The sequence below is a fragment of the Terrapene carolina genome, unplaced genomic scaffold (assembly GCF_002925995.2).
Source record: "Terrapene carolina triunguis isolate 2854851 unplaced genomic scaffold, T_m_triunguis-2.0 Scaffold121, whole genome shotgun sequence".
Classification (NCBI taxonomy): Eukaryota; Metazoa; Chordata; order Testudines; family Emydidae; genus Terrapene; species Terrapene triunguis.
Window position 1 is genome coordinate 1,113,916 of NW_020664472.1, and position 16,398 is coordinate 1,130,313.

At 39.3% G+C, this 16,398-nt stretch overlaps 1 protein-coding gene across 20 annotated transcripts in view; it reads left to right on the top strand.

The window, feature by feature from the left end:
- Positions 1-16,398, top strand: part of LOC112126064 (neurexin-1) — a 1,188,344-nt gene that overhangs the window by 90,218 nt on the left and 1,081,728 nt on the right. For 12 of the 20 annotated variants that reach the window (XM_029911748.1, XM_024224457.2, XM_026652579.1 and 9 more), the window contains 2 exons: positions 1,540-1,569; positions 2,379-2,390. The exons of 4 other annotated variants lie outside the window; for them this stretch is intronic. In XM_029911748.1, coding sequence (XP_029767608.1) covers positions 1,540-1,569; positions 2,379-2,390 — 42 coding nt within the window. The remainder of the gene's footprint in view (positions 1-1,539; positions 1,570-2,378; positions 2,391-16,398) is intronic. 4 more of the 20 variants (XM_024224455.2, XM_024224460.2, XM_024224464.2 and 1 more) reach the window with 1 other exon arrangement.

Sequence of the window (16,398 nt, forward strand, 5' to 3'; positions counted from 1 at the left end):
GTAAGCAACACTTATGGGTCATATTTAGCATTCATTTACACTGATGTGAATCCATAATAACTTTGTTTATTTTAGTTTAGCCTAGTGTAAATGAGAACAGAGTGTGGTTGTAAAGTGAGGGTCAATTCAGGTATTTGAATTCACTAAACAGAGTTTTGCTTTAACAGATTTCACTGTGAGAAGGCTCACATATTAAAACTGGTATTTCAGGAAGACTTTCAATTTGGAAACCATTGTTCATTTAATGGGAACACTGCTTGTGATTTAAGCTGACATGCCTTGAATTCTTCAAATAGTAATATGGATTGATTGTAGTCAGAAGTATCTTCTTTGAACTCCCCCAACTCCTGTAATATAACTCACTTGTGCATCTAATTTTCTTTGTGAATTAGAAGTAACAGGAAATCTCTAGGAAGTCCGCTTTCCAGTAAAAACCAGCATATTCTATTGCACACCTTCTTTGTGTGAATCAAGCTTTATAACTGCAACAGGAAAATAATATACTATATTTTCTATAGTTGTTGGAGAAGAAGAGTACACTATTAAAATTGGAGCTACTCTATGTGAATAATACATTTAAAAATGAGTCCCAGCAAAGCCAATGTTATGAAGAATGTCTGTTTTAAAAATTAGATGTAAAATTCAAAATTCTTTAAATTTCAGGGGAAATGAATGCTATATACTGTCTATATATTATTAGCTCTTTTCTTCTGTATCAAAATGTCCTTTGTGAGGCTGCATGCATCTTTTTCTTATTTGGGTAAATAATTGAATATTATTGGCTTGGAGGCTCAGAAATCAGACCCTGACTGAATGATTAAAGTTGCAAGTCGCTTGACCTGTACAAGTCTGACTGAGTATGATCTCAAATATGTAGTTGAAGCACAACTTATTTTGCACAAATTTTAAAGATCTCTAGCCTAAAATGCTATCACTTTAATTTTGTTTTTTAAATCTTCTCCTGCATATTTAATATTTAAGTTGGCTCCTCTGGAATAAACTTATTCTGCCATCATGTGTTTCACACAAATAAGGAGACATTCCTTGCATTGTCATCTCAGTGTCACAAAGAAGTTATTTTATTTAATGATCTAAAATGCTCATTTTTGATGAGGGGAAAAAGATCAGACCCAGCCCATTTTTCAGGTTTACACTTCTCCATGTTTTTAATGTAATTTAACAGCTAGAGGACAGCAAGTCCTCCTGGTGGAAGAATTAGAAGCAATCTGATCAAAGACATGAAATATTTAAAGAACTGGTTGGACTTGAAATCATTTTCTTATTATTTTTTCTCATTCTAACTATTACATAGAAGAAATATACAATACAGCATTACCCAGTGTTTGAATTGCAGTTCTATTACTCTTTGCCCCCAAAGCATTCCAACCAGTGGTTGAAAAATGCTCTTTGATTTCCCTCTGTGATACAGACATCCCATAGGAAACAGATGCCTGTCACAAAATATTTTTGTCACTGTGGCAATACCACCTTCCCATGCACCCTTGTTCATTGCTGACTGTGCTCTTGTTTCCCTTCAAGGTCTGGCGCACCTGATGATGGGCGACCAAGGTATGGGCTCTGTTCCTTTTCCACTCTGCTTTCATTGTTTCTCCTTGTTCCGTAGCTGCTTTGAATCCATCACTGCAAATGATGGGCAAATGCTTGAAAGCTGTCTTTGGCTGCAAATAAACACATAATTTTAGTCACAACTTTCTTCTTTCATTTTATATATATATCTATATATATATTTGTTTGCTCCTTAAGCTTTGTTCCTTCTGTGCCCTCCCTCCCCCCCCAAATCTCACAATATAATAACTGAAAAAAGTGAGAGATAAGAAGGTATTGAGAAAATTCCATGCATTTATCAGAAAATACAATTATGGGTGATTCTATTAAAGGCAAAAGAAGCACAAGAGCACTCACCAGATAGCTTCTGAAAGAAGATACTCAGTTTGTCATATTGTACCCAGTGAAGAGTCCATTTACATTAATGCATGGCTGATTGGAAACTTGTAGAAAGCACCTGCTCCTGGCTTCTGGAATGCTTAGAATACAGTTTTGCAACATAATGAAATCAATGTTTTTCTCCTCTTCAGCCATTGTTTGTCACTTCTGTGTCACACTTTTTAAAAAAAGCATGGGTTACTTCTGTGTTCCTCTGCATGTTCATGATTGGAACAAATAAACTAAATTCCCAATATGACACTGATTGCATCTCCATTTGTCTATAAACACTTACTTTAAGCTTTCTCTTTTCATGTTCAGATACTATTGCATTTACATATACTCATGACTCTTACTGTTGTTTCTCTCCTCTTCTTTATTCTCTCTTTGTCTGGAAATGCTTTCTTCATGGAACCATTTCATCAAATCCATAGGTAAAAGTAAAGGTACTACATGATTTTCTTTCTTTTAAATTCCATCTGTATACTTTAAATTATGTCTGAGATATGCAAATGTATTTAGAGCTTTTTGCACTGATAATGTGAGGTAGGTATATTTTTACAAAATTATTTCCTGAACATCAAGGTAAGGAAAAATAGTGGGTTTTTTTAAAGTTTGACCTGCTTTTTGAAGTTTGCCTTTTATTTACGAGAAATTTAAAGCAATTGTACATAGCCATACTAAATGAACCTAAAATTATAGTATATAGTCAGGATGAATTAACAGTCATCTTTTGAGGTATGAATGCTCCTGTTCTCAGTGAATAGTAGTCTACACTATTAGACCGACATAAGCACAATGTTGCCGAACACTGACACAGTGGAGGTAATCTGTCCAGGGCCAATCCATACCTTGATGTAAGTCTAAGCATGAATAGCACTGACTTCAAGAAGTCCCCGCTATGAGCTGGTCACCTGTTTATCTGTAAGATTTTTCTTATCAATATTAGCTTTGTACATACTGAAGTGAGAATGGGACATGGAGAGATGAGGAGGAGCAGACAACAAAGCAAAGTACGGTTTTATTGGATTTTCTTCCCCCTTCTTTTTCTTGGTATGAGAACAAATCAAGCCAGGTATACTGTACTTCATTGCGTCACTTGGTAAGTCTGATGTAGAACATATGCAATAACATCAAGAATTTTAATATTCTAAAGAAATACCAGCTTCTGCTCCCGGTGTACTAGTTCAGACCATCAAGTATGTATTTTTTTATTTATGTTGAGAAATTAGCCTGCACATACCAAATGCCCCTAAATCTGTTCTTATTGATCATTATAATATAGTTTTACTCATTTTGGTGAGCATGTGTCAGGAAGTGCCTGTTCCTGCTATTCGTCCTATGCTTTGGCTTTCTGGTTGTATTTTACAGTACAAACTAGACAACACAGAAGCGTGTTGAATGTGTTTGCACTTTGTGTGCCTTCAAACAAAGAGTGTGCATGTAACACAAAACTGTAATTCTAGCACCATTAGTTCTATGGTGTGCATTATAGTTCTTCACATCAGCCTGCTTGAAAAGAGTGTGCATCTGATTATACACGGGGCCTAATATTTAATGGGTTATATGAGTTCTGGAGCTTTGAATCTTGTTGTTTTAGGAAATGTTTCAAACCAATGGAAGAAGAAACTGTTCTTAATACTTTGCATTATAGTTTGTACCAATTACCTTGTAACTCTAGCTTCCTTGATCAGCAAATGGTAGCTGCCTTGGGCATCACCTGTATCACAATACAGGTTTTACAATACTGGAGCGTTTTATGTGGTCTTTGAAACATACACCTCTACCCCTATATAACGTGACTCAATATAATACGAATTCGGATATAACGCAGTAAAGCAGCGCTCCGGGGCGGCAGGGCTGCGCGCTCCGGCGGATCAAAGCAAGTTCAATATAACGCGGTTTCACCTATAACACGGTAAGATTTTTTGGCTCCCGAGGACAGCATTATTTCGGGGTAGAGGTGTATTATTAAGAAAATCATTCCATAGACTATCCTGCACACAGTATGCATCATGCAACAAACACCACAATGTTGTGATATATATCTATATATGTATATATTATGCATATAAATCATAACTGACATGCTAATACAGAAAGTAGAACATTTAGCAAATCATAATGGATGATTTCTGGGGGGAAAAAACAAAAAACATGATGTTCTTGTACCTATTTAGGCAAAACATCTATTATTTTTTTAAAATTATATTTACAAAAAATGTAAAGTTAAAAGTTGCATGGAGAAAAGCTAGATTTAATATCTAATGATGTGCACTATGATACAACTAAAATATCAGAGCCATCAAACCTAGTAATTATTTGCCTGACTGTGGTATTCTTATGACATTTTGGTCTTTTATTATATTTATTCTGTTTATGTGGGAGTATTTATACTGATCTATATTTTGATAGTTTCACCAACATTTGTTCTCCAAATATAGTATATTAGGTAAAAATGCAAGAAAAGGAAAATAGTCATGTTCAAACATTTATAACATACAGTAGTGAGTAGCTGTATACATTGGGCCAGCTGAGGTAAATTGGCATAGTTCAATTGACTTTTGTTGAAGCTACACTGATTTACACCAGTTGAAATTTGGGCCTTGAAACATCAGATGTATAAAACTGCTATGACAAAACACCTTACAGCAGTGGTTCCCAAACTTGTTCCGCCGCTTGTGCAGAGAAAGCTCCCATTGGCCCGGAGCAGCGAACTGCGGCCAGTGGAAGCCGCGATTGGCCAAACCTGCGGATGCGGCAGGTAAACAAACCGGCCCGGACCGCCAGGGGCTTTCCCTGCACAAGCGGTGGAACAAGTTTGGGAACCACTGCCTTACACTATAACAAACTTCAACCTAACAATTTGATGGGGCTTTTCATTGGGAAATTCCTAAGCCCTATTTAACTTTCCCATTCTAATTTGCATTTACTTTAGTGATAGCTACTGGCAATGATTGCAGACTTCTCTGTGCTAACATCAAGACCCAGCCCTCTCATATTTTAATTAAATATTTTGCTTTAAAGGTCAATTGGAAATGCAAGCAAACATATATCTTTTAGAAACTATGCAAAGATTTTCACTCCAAGATGCCTGATTGAGGAAGCTCAGGCCTACTTAACCACCATTTTAGGACCTTAACCTATGTTTCTTGTAGACCTTAAAACACTCAGTTAGTTTTATTGTATGGGGCTGGGCAAACAAAAATCAAAATAGTTTAAATTAACACCTTAAAAGAAGAAATAAAGATTTCCAAGTGTTTACACTGACCAAGTAATGTCTGAGATGATGGCCCAAATTTTGCTCTCCTATATAAGCATAACTCCCAAGAGGGGACTGCAAGATCAGACCCAAAATGGATTTTAAAAAATTGAAACACAGTGGTTAAGATTTTTAAAGCAGATTAGGTGATTTAGCAACAGACCTCCCATTGAAATTAATTGGAAAATTGTGGGTAAGTCCCCTAGTCAGCTTTGAAAGTCTCCACCATTATTCTTTGCAAAATTCTAAATATTCTCAAAGCAGTCACTGTCCTTTAGAGAAAGAAGGAGAACCTTGACAGAGGTCACTGCATTTAGGTAAATGTCAGTACTCAAGGCCACATATCTTGATCCATTCACACAGCTGGTTGACACCACCAGGAACTGCACACAGATCAAGGGCCATTTAATCTAGTAATTCTGAGGAAATATAAACCCTGTTTTACATTATCTGTGATTCCTTTTTTCCTTTCTTACTTTTTTTTTTTTTTTTTTTTTTTTGTAAATGCTGTGTCAAAACCTAGCAGGAGCTGAGAACTTGCAACTCATATTGAAGAGAGTTGATGTTGGCTTATTTACTTTAATGAGCATTGCAGATGTTTACTCAGCTCTTTTTAGGATTTCATACATTGTGAACAACCAAAGTGCATAAAAGTGTTTGTACATTTAAAATTTATCTAACTGAATTATTATGTGGTACACACTAATATATATAAGGTAAGATAGCAACTAGGTTTGAAACATAAATATTTACAGTTTTTGGTGACAAATCCTAATATAAACACTGGAATAAATTGCCTAGGGAGGTTGTGGAATCTCCATCTCTGGAGATATTTAAGAGTAGGTTAGATAAATGTCTATCAGGGATGGTCTAGACAGTATTTGGTCCTGCCATGCGGGCAGGGGACTGGACTCGATGACCTCTCGAGGTCCCTTCCAGTCCTAGAATCTATGAATCTATGAATCTATGAATAGTCTAGATCAGTGGTCACCAACCGGTCAATTACGATCGACTGATCAATCCTAGAGGATCTCCCAGTCGATCATGATCTCTGGTGGCGCAGCTCGGCTGCTGCTAAGGCAGGCTCCATGCCTGCCCAAACCGCACGCCGCTCCCAGAAGTGGCCAGCATGGCCCCGGGGGTTGGGTGGCAGGGGTCTCCCTCCGCGTGCTGTTCCTGCCTGCAAGCACCGCCCCTGCAGCTCCCATTGGTCGGGAATGGAAAGCTGTGGCCAATGGGAGCTGTGGGCGTGGTACTTGCAGAGAGGGACAGTGCATGGAGCCATATGCCCCCCGCCTCACCCCCTGAGGCCACAGGGGTACGTTGGCCTCTTCTGGGAGTGGCGTGGGTCCGGGATAGGCAGGGAGTGGCAGCCATGCTATGCCACTGACCGGGAGCTGCCGGAGGTAAGTGCTGCCTGGTGGGAGGCTGCACCCCAAACCCCAGCCCTGAGCCCCCTCCCGGAGCCAGCACCCCAAACCCCTTCCTGTACCCCAACACTCTGCCCCAGCCCAGAGCTCCCTCCTGTACCCAAACTCCCTCCCAGAGCTTGCACCCTTCACCCCCTCCTGCACCCAAACCCCCTGCCCCAGGCTCAGCCCAGAGCCCCCTCCCACACTGCGAACCCCTCGGCCCCAACCCAGAGTCAGCACCCTCTCCCAAACCGCAACCCCCTACCCCAGTGAGTGAGGGTGGAGGAGTATGAGTGATGGAGAGAGGGGGGGATGGATTGAGTGGGGCGGGGCTTTGGGGAAGGGGTGGGTCCTCAGGGAAGGGGCGGGGTAGATCCTGGGATGCCCTTAAATTCAAAAAGTGTTCTTGGACGTAAAAAGGTTGGAGACCACTGGTCTATATAGATTATTTTATCATTTTTTTCTGAACTTTCATCTTATCTCCTTTTGGTGAGACTTCCCACATACATAGTTGATCAAGGCTTATTTTGTATATTCCTACAAGCTATTTTGCCTGTGAACATAAATTAATGTTTTATTTTTCACAAGGAATGAAATGGTCATTTTAGTTACTGAAAGGAGTCACAAAGTGGTATTTACAGTGTAGTTACCACAACAAAATAAATGACTTCCGTGACCTTTTATTAATATTACTATTCTCAGAACCTATAATATGGATTTCTCATCTATATTTTGTTTTATGTAAATATTCTACTCTTCACTGTGTATTTTATTTAGAATAAAATACTTTGTTCCTGCTCCTGCTCTATTAGATTATTGGTTTAATACAGCTTTAAATCATGTATATTAGTAGGGCTGTCGATTAATCGCAGTTAACTCGTAATTAACCACAGTTTTAATCACACTGTTAAACAATAGAATACCAATTGAAATTTATTAAATATTTTGGATGGTTTTCTACATTTTCAAATATATTGATTTCTGTTACAACCCAGAATACGAAGTGTACACTACTCACTTAATATTATTTTATTACAAATATTTGCACTGTAAAAATAAAATTCACCTCGTACAAGTACCATAGTGCAATCTCTTTATCGTGAAAGTGCAGGAGGGGGCATGGGGTGCTAGTTCCGGGAGGGGGCTCAGGGCTGGGGTGTGGCCTCCTACCAGGCAGCACTTACCTCCAGTGGCTCCCGGTTGGCGGAGCAGCCCTGCAGCCCTGGCAGGCAGGGAGCCTCCCTTAGCAGCAGCCACACTGCACCGCCGGAGATCGCAATCGACTAGGAGATCCTCTAGGATCGACTAGTTGATCGCGATCAACTGGTAGGTGACCACTGCTTTAGAGCCTACAAGTCCACTCAGTCCTACTTCTTGTTCAACCAATCACTAAGAGAAACATTTATGGGAGATAATGCTGCCCACATCTTATTTACAATGTCACCTGAAAATGAGAACAGATATTTGCATGGCACCTTTGTAGCCTGCATTGCAAGGTATTTTACATGCCAGATCTGCTAAACCTCTGGTCTCTTGTGGTGCAGTGTGGCTGCCGCTAAGGCAGGCTCCGTGCCTGCCCCCGCCCCACACCGCTCCCAGAAGTGGCCAGTGCGGCTCTGGGGGCGGGGCGGGCAGGGGTCTCCCTCCACGTGCTGCTCCTGCCTGCAGGCAATGCCCCCGCAGCTCCAATTGGCCAGGAACATGCCCCTCCATCCCCCCAAGGGGCCACAGGGACACGTTGGCCCCTTCCGGGAGCTGCGTGGGGTCAGGGTAGGCAGGGAGCCTGCCTTAGCGGCAGCCACGCTACAGCACCAGCCAGGAGCTCCTGGAGATAAGTGCTGCCCAACGGGAGGCTGCACCCCAACCCTCAGCCCTGAGTCCCCTCCATGAGCTAGCACCCTGTACCCCCTCCTGCACCCCAACTCCCTCCCAGAGATTGCACCCCTCACCCCCTCCTGCACCCCAACCCTCTGCCCAAAGCTCAGCCCACAGCCCCCTCCCACATTGCGAACCCCTTGGTCCCAGCCCAGAGCCCGCACCCCCTCCTGAACCCCAACCCCCTACCCCAGCCCGGTGAAAGTGAGTGAGTGTGGGAGAGAGTGAGAAATGGAGGGGGGGATGGAGTGAGCAGGTCAGGGATTTGGGGAAGGGGTGGGGCCTTGGGGAAGGGGTGGGGTAGATCCTGGGTTGCCCTTAAATTCAAAACGTGACCTTGGCTGTAAAAAGGTTGGAGACCACTGTGCTAAACATTAATGCTTTCGCCACCATTCCAGAGGACATGTTTCCATGCTGATGACGCTCATTAAAATAATAATGCGCAAATTAAGTTTGTGACTGAATCCCTTGCGGGGAGAATTGTATGTCTCCTGCTCTGTGTTCTACCCGCATTCTGCCATATATTTCATGTTATAGCAGTCTTGGACGATGACTCAGCATGTTGTTCATTTTAAGAACACTTTCACTGCAGATTTGACAAAACACAAGGAAGGTACCAATGTGAGATTTCTAAAGATAGCTACAGCACTCGACCTAAGATTTAAGAATCTGAAGTGCCTTCCAAAATCTGATCGGGACGTGGAACATATTTTCAGAAATCTTAAAAGAGCAACACTCCAATGCAGAAACTACAGAACCTGAACCACCAAAAAAGAAAATCAACTTTCTGCTGGTGGCATCTGACTCAGATGATGAAAATGAACATGTATTGGTCTGCTCTGCTTTGGATTGTTATTGAGCAGAAGCCATCATCAGCATGGACGCATGTCCTCTGGAATTGGTGGTTGAAGCATGAAGGTTCATATGAATCTTCATTGCATCTGGCACATAAATACCTTGCAACGCTGACTATAACAATGCCCTGCAAACACCTGTTCTCACTTTCAAGTGATGTAAACAAGAAGTGAGCAGCATTATCTCCTGAAAATGTAAACAAACTTGTTTGTCTGAGTGATTGGCTGAACAAGAAGTAGAACTGAGTGAATTTGTAAGCTCTAAAGTTTTACATTGTTTTATTTTTGAATGCAGTTATTTTTGTACATAATTCTACATTTGTAAGTTCAGCTTTCATGATAATGATATTGCAGTGCATGACTTGTATTAAGTGAATTGAAAAATACTATTTATTTTATTTTTACAGTGCAAATATTTATAATAAAAATAAATATAAAAATGAGCACTGTACATTTTGTATTCTGTGTTGTAATTGAAATCAATATATTTGAAAGTGTGGAAAACATCCAAAAATATTTATATAAGTAGTAGTCTATTATTGTTTAACAGCACGATTACCTTGTGATTAATCACGATTTAATCATGATTATTTTTTAATCGCTTGAAAGCCCTACATATTAGTCATTTAAGTCCATAATAAACTAATATATGGTATCTAGCTAAGCAATAGCGGTTTCTACAAAGCCTAATAATGCAGCTGACACTTTATTAGATTACAGATTTTTGATTTGACTGGCACAATGTATGTAAATGCTGAGAAAAGACTTCAGAGTGTCTAATGTTTGTGTCTGTTTCCTAAATAATGTCAACTAAATTCTGCATTGAACAATCCCATACACAACCCGTCTAATGTAAATAGGATTCTGTAGGGTGTATGTCAGTGCAAAATTTGGCCATCTTATAAGGCTAATTGGAGAATACAGTATAATAATCATGAGGGCAAAAAGACCATGGAGAATTTAAATACTTCAAAAAAGTCCTCATATAAATGTCAGTATTGTATGGTTTACTGAATTCTATTAATTGCTATTGGTAAATTGATACTTTTGTTCCTGCTGAATAGTATTTTACTGCAGTTATCTCCACTGAAATCAGTTGGTGAAATCTTGGCTCTGTTGAAGTCAATACTAAAACTCTGTTTGGCTTTAGTGGGGACAGAGGGATATGATTAAGGGTATTAGAATATTGCCCTGTGTGGTTATCCTGCATTTCCTTTAATGAGGTTCAACACATTTGGATGTGAAATCCTGGCCCCAGTGAAGTAAATGCGGGTTTTGCCATTCAAGTCAGCTAAGATTTCACTCTGGATGTGCTTCCCTAAGTTTTTCCTTTGTCTCCAAAAGAGAGAGAGAGAAGTTTTGGCCTCTTACTTCCAAGATATTGTTAGCCTTCTGTAGGTCTTGGAAAGCCTACTTCTTAAATCTGCTAGTGACACTATCTTGTCCAAGTATGTTGAAAGATAAACTATTGTTAAACTTTACTGGACTCAGTGCAGATGCATTACTTTAAGAGTTTCAGACAGAGGGGATTTTCATTGTTTGAGAATGTAAACAATTAAAAACTATGATATGCTCAACTGCTGAACTTCATGATTGTCTCTATTTACAGGAAAGAATAAATCACTGAAGTTTTAAAATTTCTCAAATTTATTAAACATGTAATGGGACACAAATATTTTGACAGGCTTAAACATAAATAGGACCTAAACATCATGGAACTTTTAAAACCATTCTAAGTTAATTTTCTTAAAAGTATTTAACACTAATGAACTTTAAAAAATAAATAAAAAATAAGGAACTTAATGTAAAACATCTGAAAATGTGTGCGTTCCATACGCGTGCCAAAACGGAACAAAGTCTTAATCTGTTCCTTCGTGGGAAGTATCAGCAAAATATCAGTTTCCATTGAGAGAGATTCACAGTTATGGAGAGACTATAATGAAACAGTGACAGGTATTTCTAAATGATATGAAAATTACATTTGTGTCTATGTGTGTGAATTTCTCTCTTTCTCTCTCACACACACACATACACCTTTTTGTGTGCACACTCTCTGTCCTGTAAATATTTATCTTGCTATCCACATGACTTATAGCTAATCTCTCCAGTTTTCCCTGAAATATCTCATTGAAATATATTCCCAAGTACTTCATCACAAGAGTGAGATACTTAACTACATAAAAATTGCATTACATTAAATCAAAATGAGTGAGTCATGTTTCATATGAGTGAGAACTAGCAGGTCTATAATGTTGAAGTTGAAGTTGCAGTTGCAGATGCATCTTTGCTGAGTTATGAACAATTAATGCTCCATAAAGAGAAAACCAGCGGCATAAAATGACTGTTCCAAGAAGTTTCTGGATAAATTATGTGGCTAAGGAAAAATCAGTCATTATCAGAAGCAGAACTGGAAGTTGTGTCTTGAGACTCAGATACCCACAACATGAACTTAAGATATTGGAGTCATGATCAGAAGCATGAATGAGAGAGTTTAGGGATATGATGACAATTTAGGAATGTTTAAACAGAAGACAGAAAGAATTTAAAAAAAAAATCTGGGAAAAGTCAGCACACAGACCATCAATCCTAGCACTTCTTCACCACTGAAATACAATATTTCTCTTATTGCTAAGCTTCCTGATCTTATTCACAGCCATTACTATATTTATTCTAGGTCTCATTCTGGTCCATTCCTGGAAAGGAGACAAGATCGGTCTGCGACTGCTAGGGTTTTCAAGTCAAAATATTGTTTTATTTGGAAAAAAAGGTAGTTATGGGTGTGATCTAGAAAACATTGCAGAAAAAGTTGGATGTATTCAAGATTTAAGCTTCTTGAAAGAACAAATAACAAATATTTCAGAGTGAGTTGAGCAGACCAAGCATACAGTATCTCAAAACCACATCAAAGCTCTTTCAAGAAGGAAGATATGAATTCCAGTCCAAAAAGTAGATTGGGATTTAGTGAAGTCAGGAAAGAGAAAAACTGTCAGGGTGGAGAGCATGAAAACCTTTCTGTGTAGTTAGACAACAAAGAAGAATTTTAAAGCAGCAAAACTAGGTTTTTTTATGCATCATTGCATACTTCGCTTTTGTAATTTATGTTGAAGAAAAAGAGTTGGAAGGTACATCAGATACAAGATAGCAATCCTAGGGTTTTCTGTTGGCATATGCTTTTCATGCTTAACTTAACCTCTTCTTCCAGCATTTGATACAAATATTGAGCCAAATGCATCCCTCATGTAACTGCAATCTCTTCAATAGAGTAGCACTAGGATTAAATCTGGCCCATTAGGTCTACTATAGCAGCAAGATGAACTGAAGCCAACAAATGTGAGGTCATATTCGGATCTCAATTACACTAGCGTAAACCAGATGTAACTCATCTGAAATCAGTGGATTTATTTTTGATCTCACTTATACTGGTGAAATTCAGTTCATTTTGATGTTAAAAAAAAGTCAGAATCCAGCTCAGTGGAGTTAAACCGGTGTGAAACTAGGTGAACTGAAAGGAGAACTAGGACCAAGGTAGTTGCTCTAGGGGTGGGATTTTAAAAAATGCTCAGGATTGGCCTAATTATGATGCCATTAAAATCAGTGGTAAAAGTCCCATTGTCTTTCCTGGCAAAAGAGGCAGGCCATGTTGAGTGATTTTGCAAATCCCAACCTAAATTTACACTGGTGTGACTGAAATCAGAATGTGGGCCCAGGCTCTGCAAGTACATACTTACATGTAGAATGGATCTTAAACAAAATTAGAAAAATATATTTAAATAGTGTGGATAGGGTCAGATTATTCTAAAAAAAATAGGTGTGTGCAACATTTATAACATACTCTGTAGCTGTACTACACTGATTTTTAAGATGAATGGAGCTTGCATGATAAGTCATCAAAGAGAAAACAGTAGGTCAGGGGTGGGGTTGTTTGTTTTTTTGTTTTGTTTTTTACTGGCAACAAATTCCTTTCCTTTAAAATACCTAGTTGTGCTGAGTGTAGTAATAAGGTCTCACTCCTCACATCAAAGCCTTCCACCTCAACATCAGCCCTAACTATTTGAGATGTCTTCTGTTTCCACTGCTATGATCCCCTCAACAGCTGTATTCCTCTGGAACAAAGAAATGGTGAAATAATCAAGGCAGGCTTATGAGCACAGAAGACAGAACTTTTGCAGGAGCTTCACAGGATTATGGAACTCATTACATTCAGAATTCCTAACTTTACTACATTCAGAAGTAAAAGCAAAACTCACATATTTGACTTAGGTTTCCCTCTAAGTTCTCCACACTCACTAAAAATGACCAAACTATTTTTTCTACAGATTGGGAAAAGCGAGCGAGAGAGAGAGATTTGGCCTAACTCTTTTTGAGATCATTTATTCCATTAAAGACAACAAAGTCATATGATGGGGAAAATGGTGGAAAAGTGTGGAGTATCAGCCCTATTATTGATTCTTCTCCCACCACAGCCAGCTTTACGCTGATGTAACTACTCTGATTTCAGTGCAGTTGCCCTTGATTTACACCACTAAAAGGCCATTTTTATCTCATCCATCTGGGCAGTCACTGAATGCTCCTCAGACAGAGCAGGGAATGGGGGATAATGGCCCCCATTGTCTTAATATATCAGCACCTCACAAGTATTTACATTTACAAATACTTTACTTATTTCCACCTTCATTGGACCAGTGGTAAGGCTATATATCTCCACTGAAAATGGCTCAGGTAGTATCTCAAAGGTGCCATACAAGTGCCTGGATAATTACTGCCAAAGGGTAAAACTGCAGACTAGTATAAAACAAGTGTGAGAGTACAAGATCCACTCCCATCTCTATTTAACTTCATCTACCTAATCTCCAACACTGCCAGAACTAAATTCAACCCATCCCTCCCATGTGGATTTTACTTAACAGTGGTGTGAACTTGGAGTACCTTCATTGTACTTAGTGAACTTACATTGTTGTGAGACCATGAATTCCAATGGGAGTTGAGCCTGCTTCAATTATGAGCTGAATTTGGTCCTCTTACTTGACATTCCATCACTGGAGTTCTCTGTCGTGGATTGAATCTTAACCGTGATATCTATGTGCAGCTTTGTGAGAAAATTGCTCTTCAAAAGAGAATTACAAAATGTATTAAAGGGTGCAATCTTTGGGGGAGGAGAGAGGGCATTATTATTTCAAAGTAAACCTGGGAATTGGAAAGTTTCTTTGACTTCCAGGACATGTTCTGCATAGCTGTAGAAGATTTTAAAAAAATATGTAAGAGATCTTTTCCCACTACCAGATATTCTAGTCCCCAAAGATAGAGGAAAAAGAGGCTATGTTCTCAATTCACTGAAATGTCATCATAAAACCCTGTATCCCTATGAGTCATTCCCAGTCATAGAGGACAAACTCTTCTTATTTCTAATAGCATAAACACATTTAAACAAACAAACAAACAAACAAAAAAAACACCTCACAAAGGGTTCTGGAAACCATCCAGCTCTGCTAGGCCTCATGAGTTTATAGCTCAGAATTGTCACTACCTGGAGTCTTCTGGGGGATGCGGGGGGTAGGGGGGTGGGGGGGGAGGGGGAGTAATAAAAGGCTGCCATGTCTGAGGCCATAAATCATTTAAGCAAGTGTGTCATATCATCTATTCTTCCAGAAAAAAAGAAAAATTATGTTATTCAATTTTATTCATTGCTCTCAAATAGATAGATTCTGCACTGTGTTGTCCCTGAAATGGATAACCCTTTTAAAGAAACATGTTTTTCAGAATTACTGTTCCTATTGGACTGTGATACAAGTATTACAACCAAAGGCATAACTGATATGATCAGTCTCAGGACACGTACAAAATCTATATGTCCAGTCTTTCTCTTCTTTTAAATATGTTACCCACAAAAATTTGCATATTTCTAAATCATGCTAGTTACCCACTTTCTGATACAGGGATGTGCCTGTACATCTCCACCTAACTGGTATTCTCCTGAGTCAGAAGAGCCAGAATCAGAGAATCTAAAAATACATATTTTAGACTCCTAGAAGCTAATCTACATAATCTTCATCAAAACCAATTATTTTATAGGCAATAAAAGCACAGAATTTGGCTCAAAGTTGAGTTATTGACACCCTTTGAAATCCCATTGATGTCAAAAGTATTGCATATGGTGTATTTCAGCACATAATATGACTGTTTGGATTATACACCTCTACCCCAATATACACTGTCCTCAGGAGCCAAAAAATCTTACTGCATTATAGGTGAAACCTCGTTATATCGAACTTGCTTTGATCCGCCGGAGTGCGCAGCCCCCCCCCCCCCGGAGCGCTGCTTTACCGTGTTATATCCGAATTATATCGGGCCGCGTTATATTGGGGTAGGGGTGTACTAGGACCACATTATGCCATTAATGAAGTATGTGCCAAACTGGAGTAACTCCTGTGATTTCAATGGACTTACACCCAGGTAACAGTGATCAGAATTTCCCCCTAGACCCTTCTGTATTAAGTGTATGTGAGGTGGGAAGTGAGGCACAATGTTGTCTACAATATCAATAAAGGAAGGCCTTTTTTTGCTGACAGCCAATTTGATTCATCAGTGTTTCATACTTCAAAGGTCATTTTGTTATCAATATGGTAAATAAAGGAGCATGGAATGAAATAACTCTGGGTATTAACACCCTCTTAAAATTTAGGAAGGACTATAATTCCATTATTTGCTATGACATCCTACATACTATTCTTTTGCGTATGCTCCTTTAAAAATCTTTATCTCAGAGATCAGATCAGATAAGTATTTCTTAGGGGAGTAGAGAGTAGTTTCCTCTAATAAATTTAGCAGATTGAGAATGATAGTAGCAGCCAGGGCCGGCTCCAGGCACCAGCTTGTCAAGCAGGTGCTTGGAGCGGCCGCTCCGGAGAGGGGCGGCACGTCCAGCTATTCGGCGGCAATTCGGCGGACGGTCCCTTCACTCCCGCTCAGAGCGAAGGACCTCCCTCCGAATTGTTGCCGCAGATCGCGATCGCAGCTTTTTTTTTTTTTTTTTTTTTTTTTTTTTTTTTTTTTT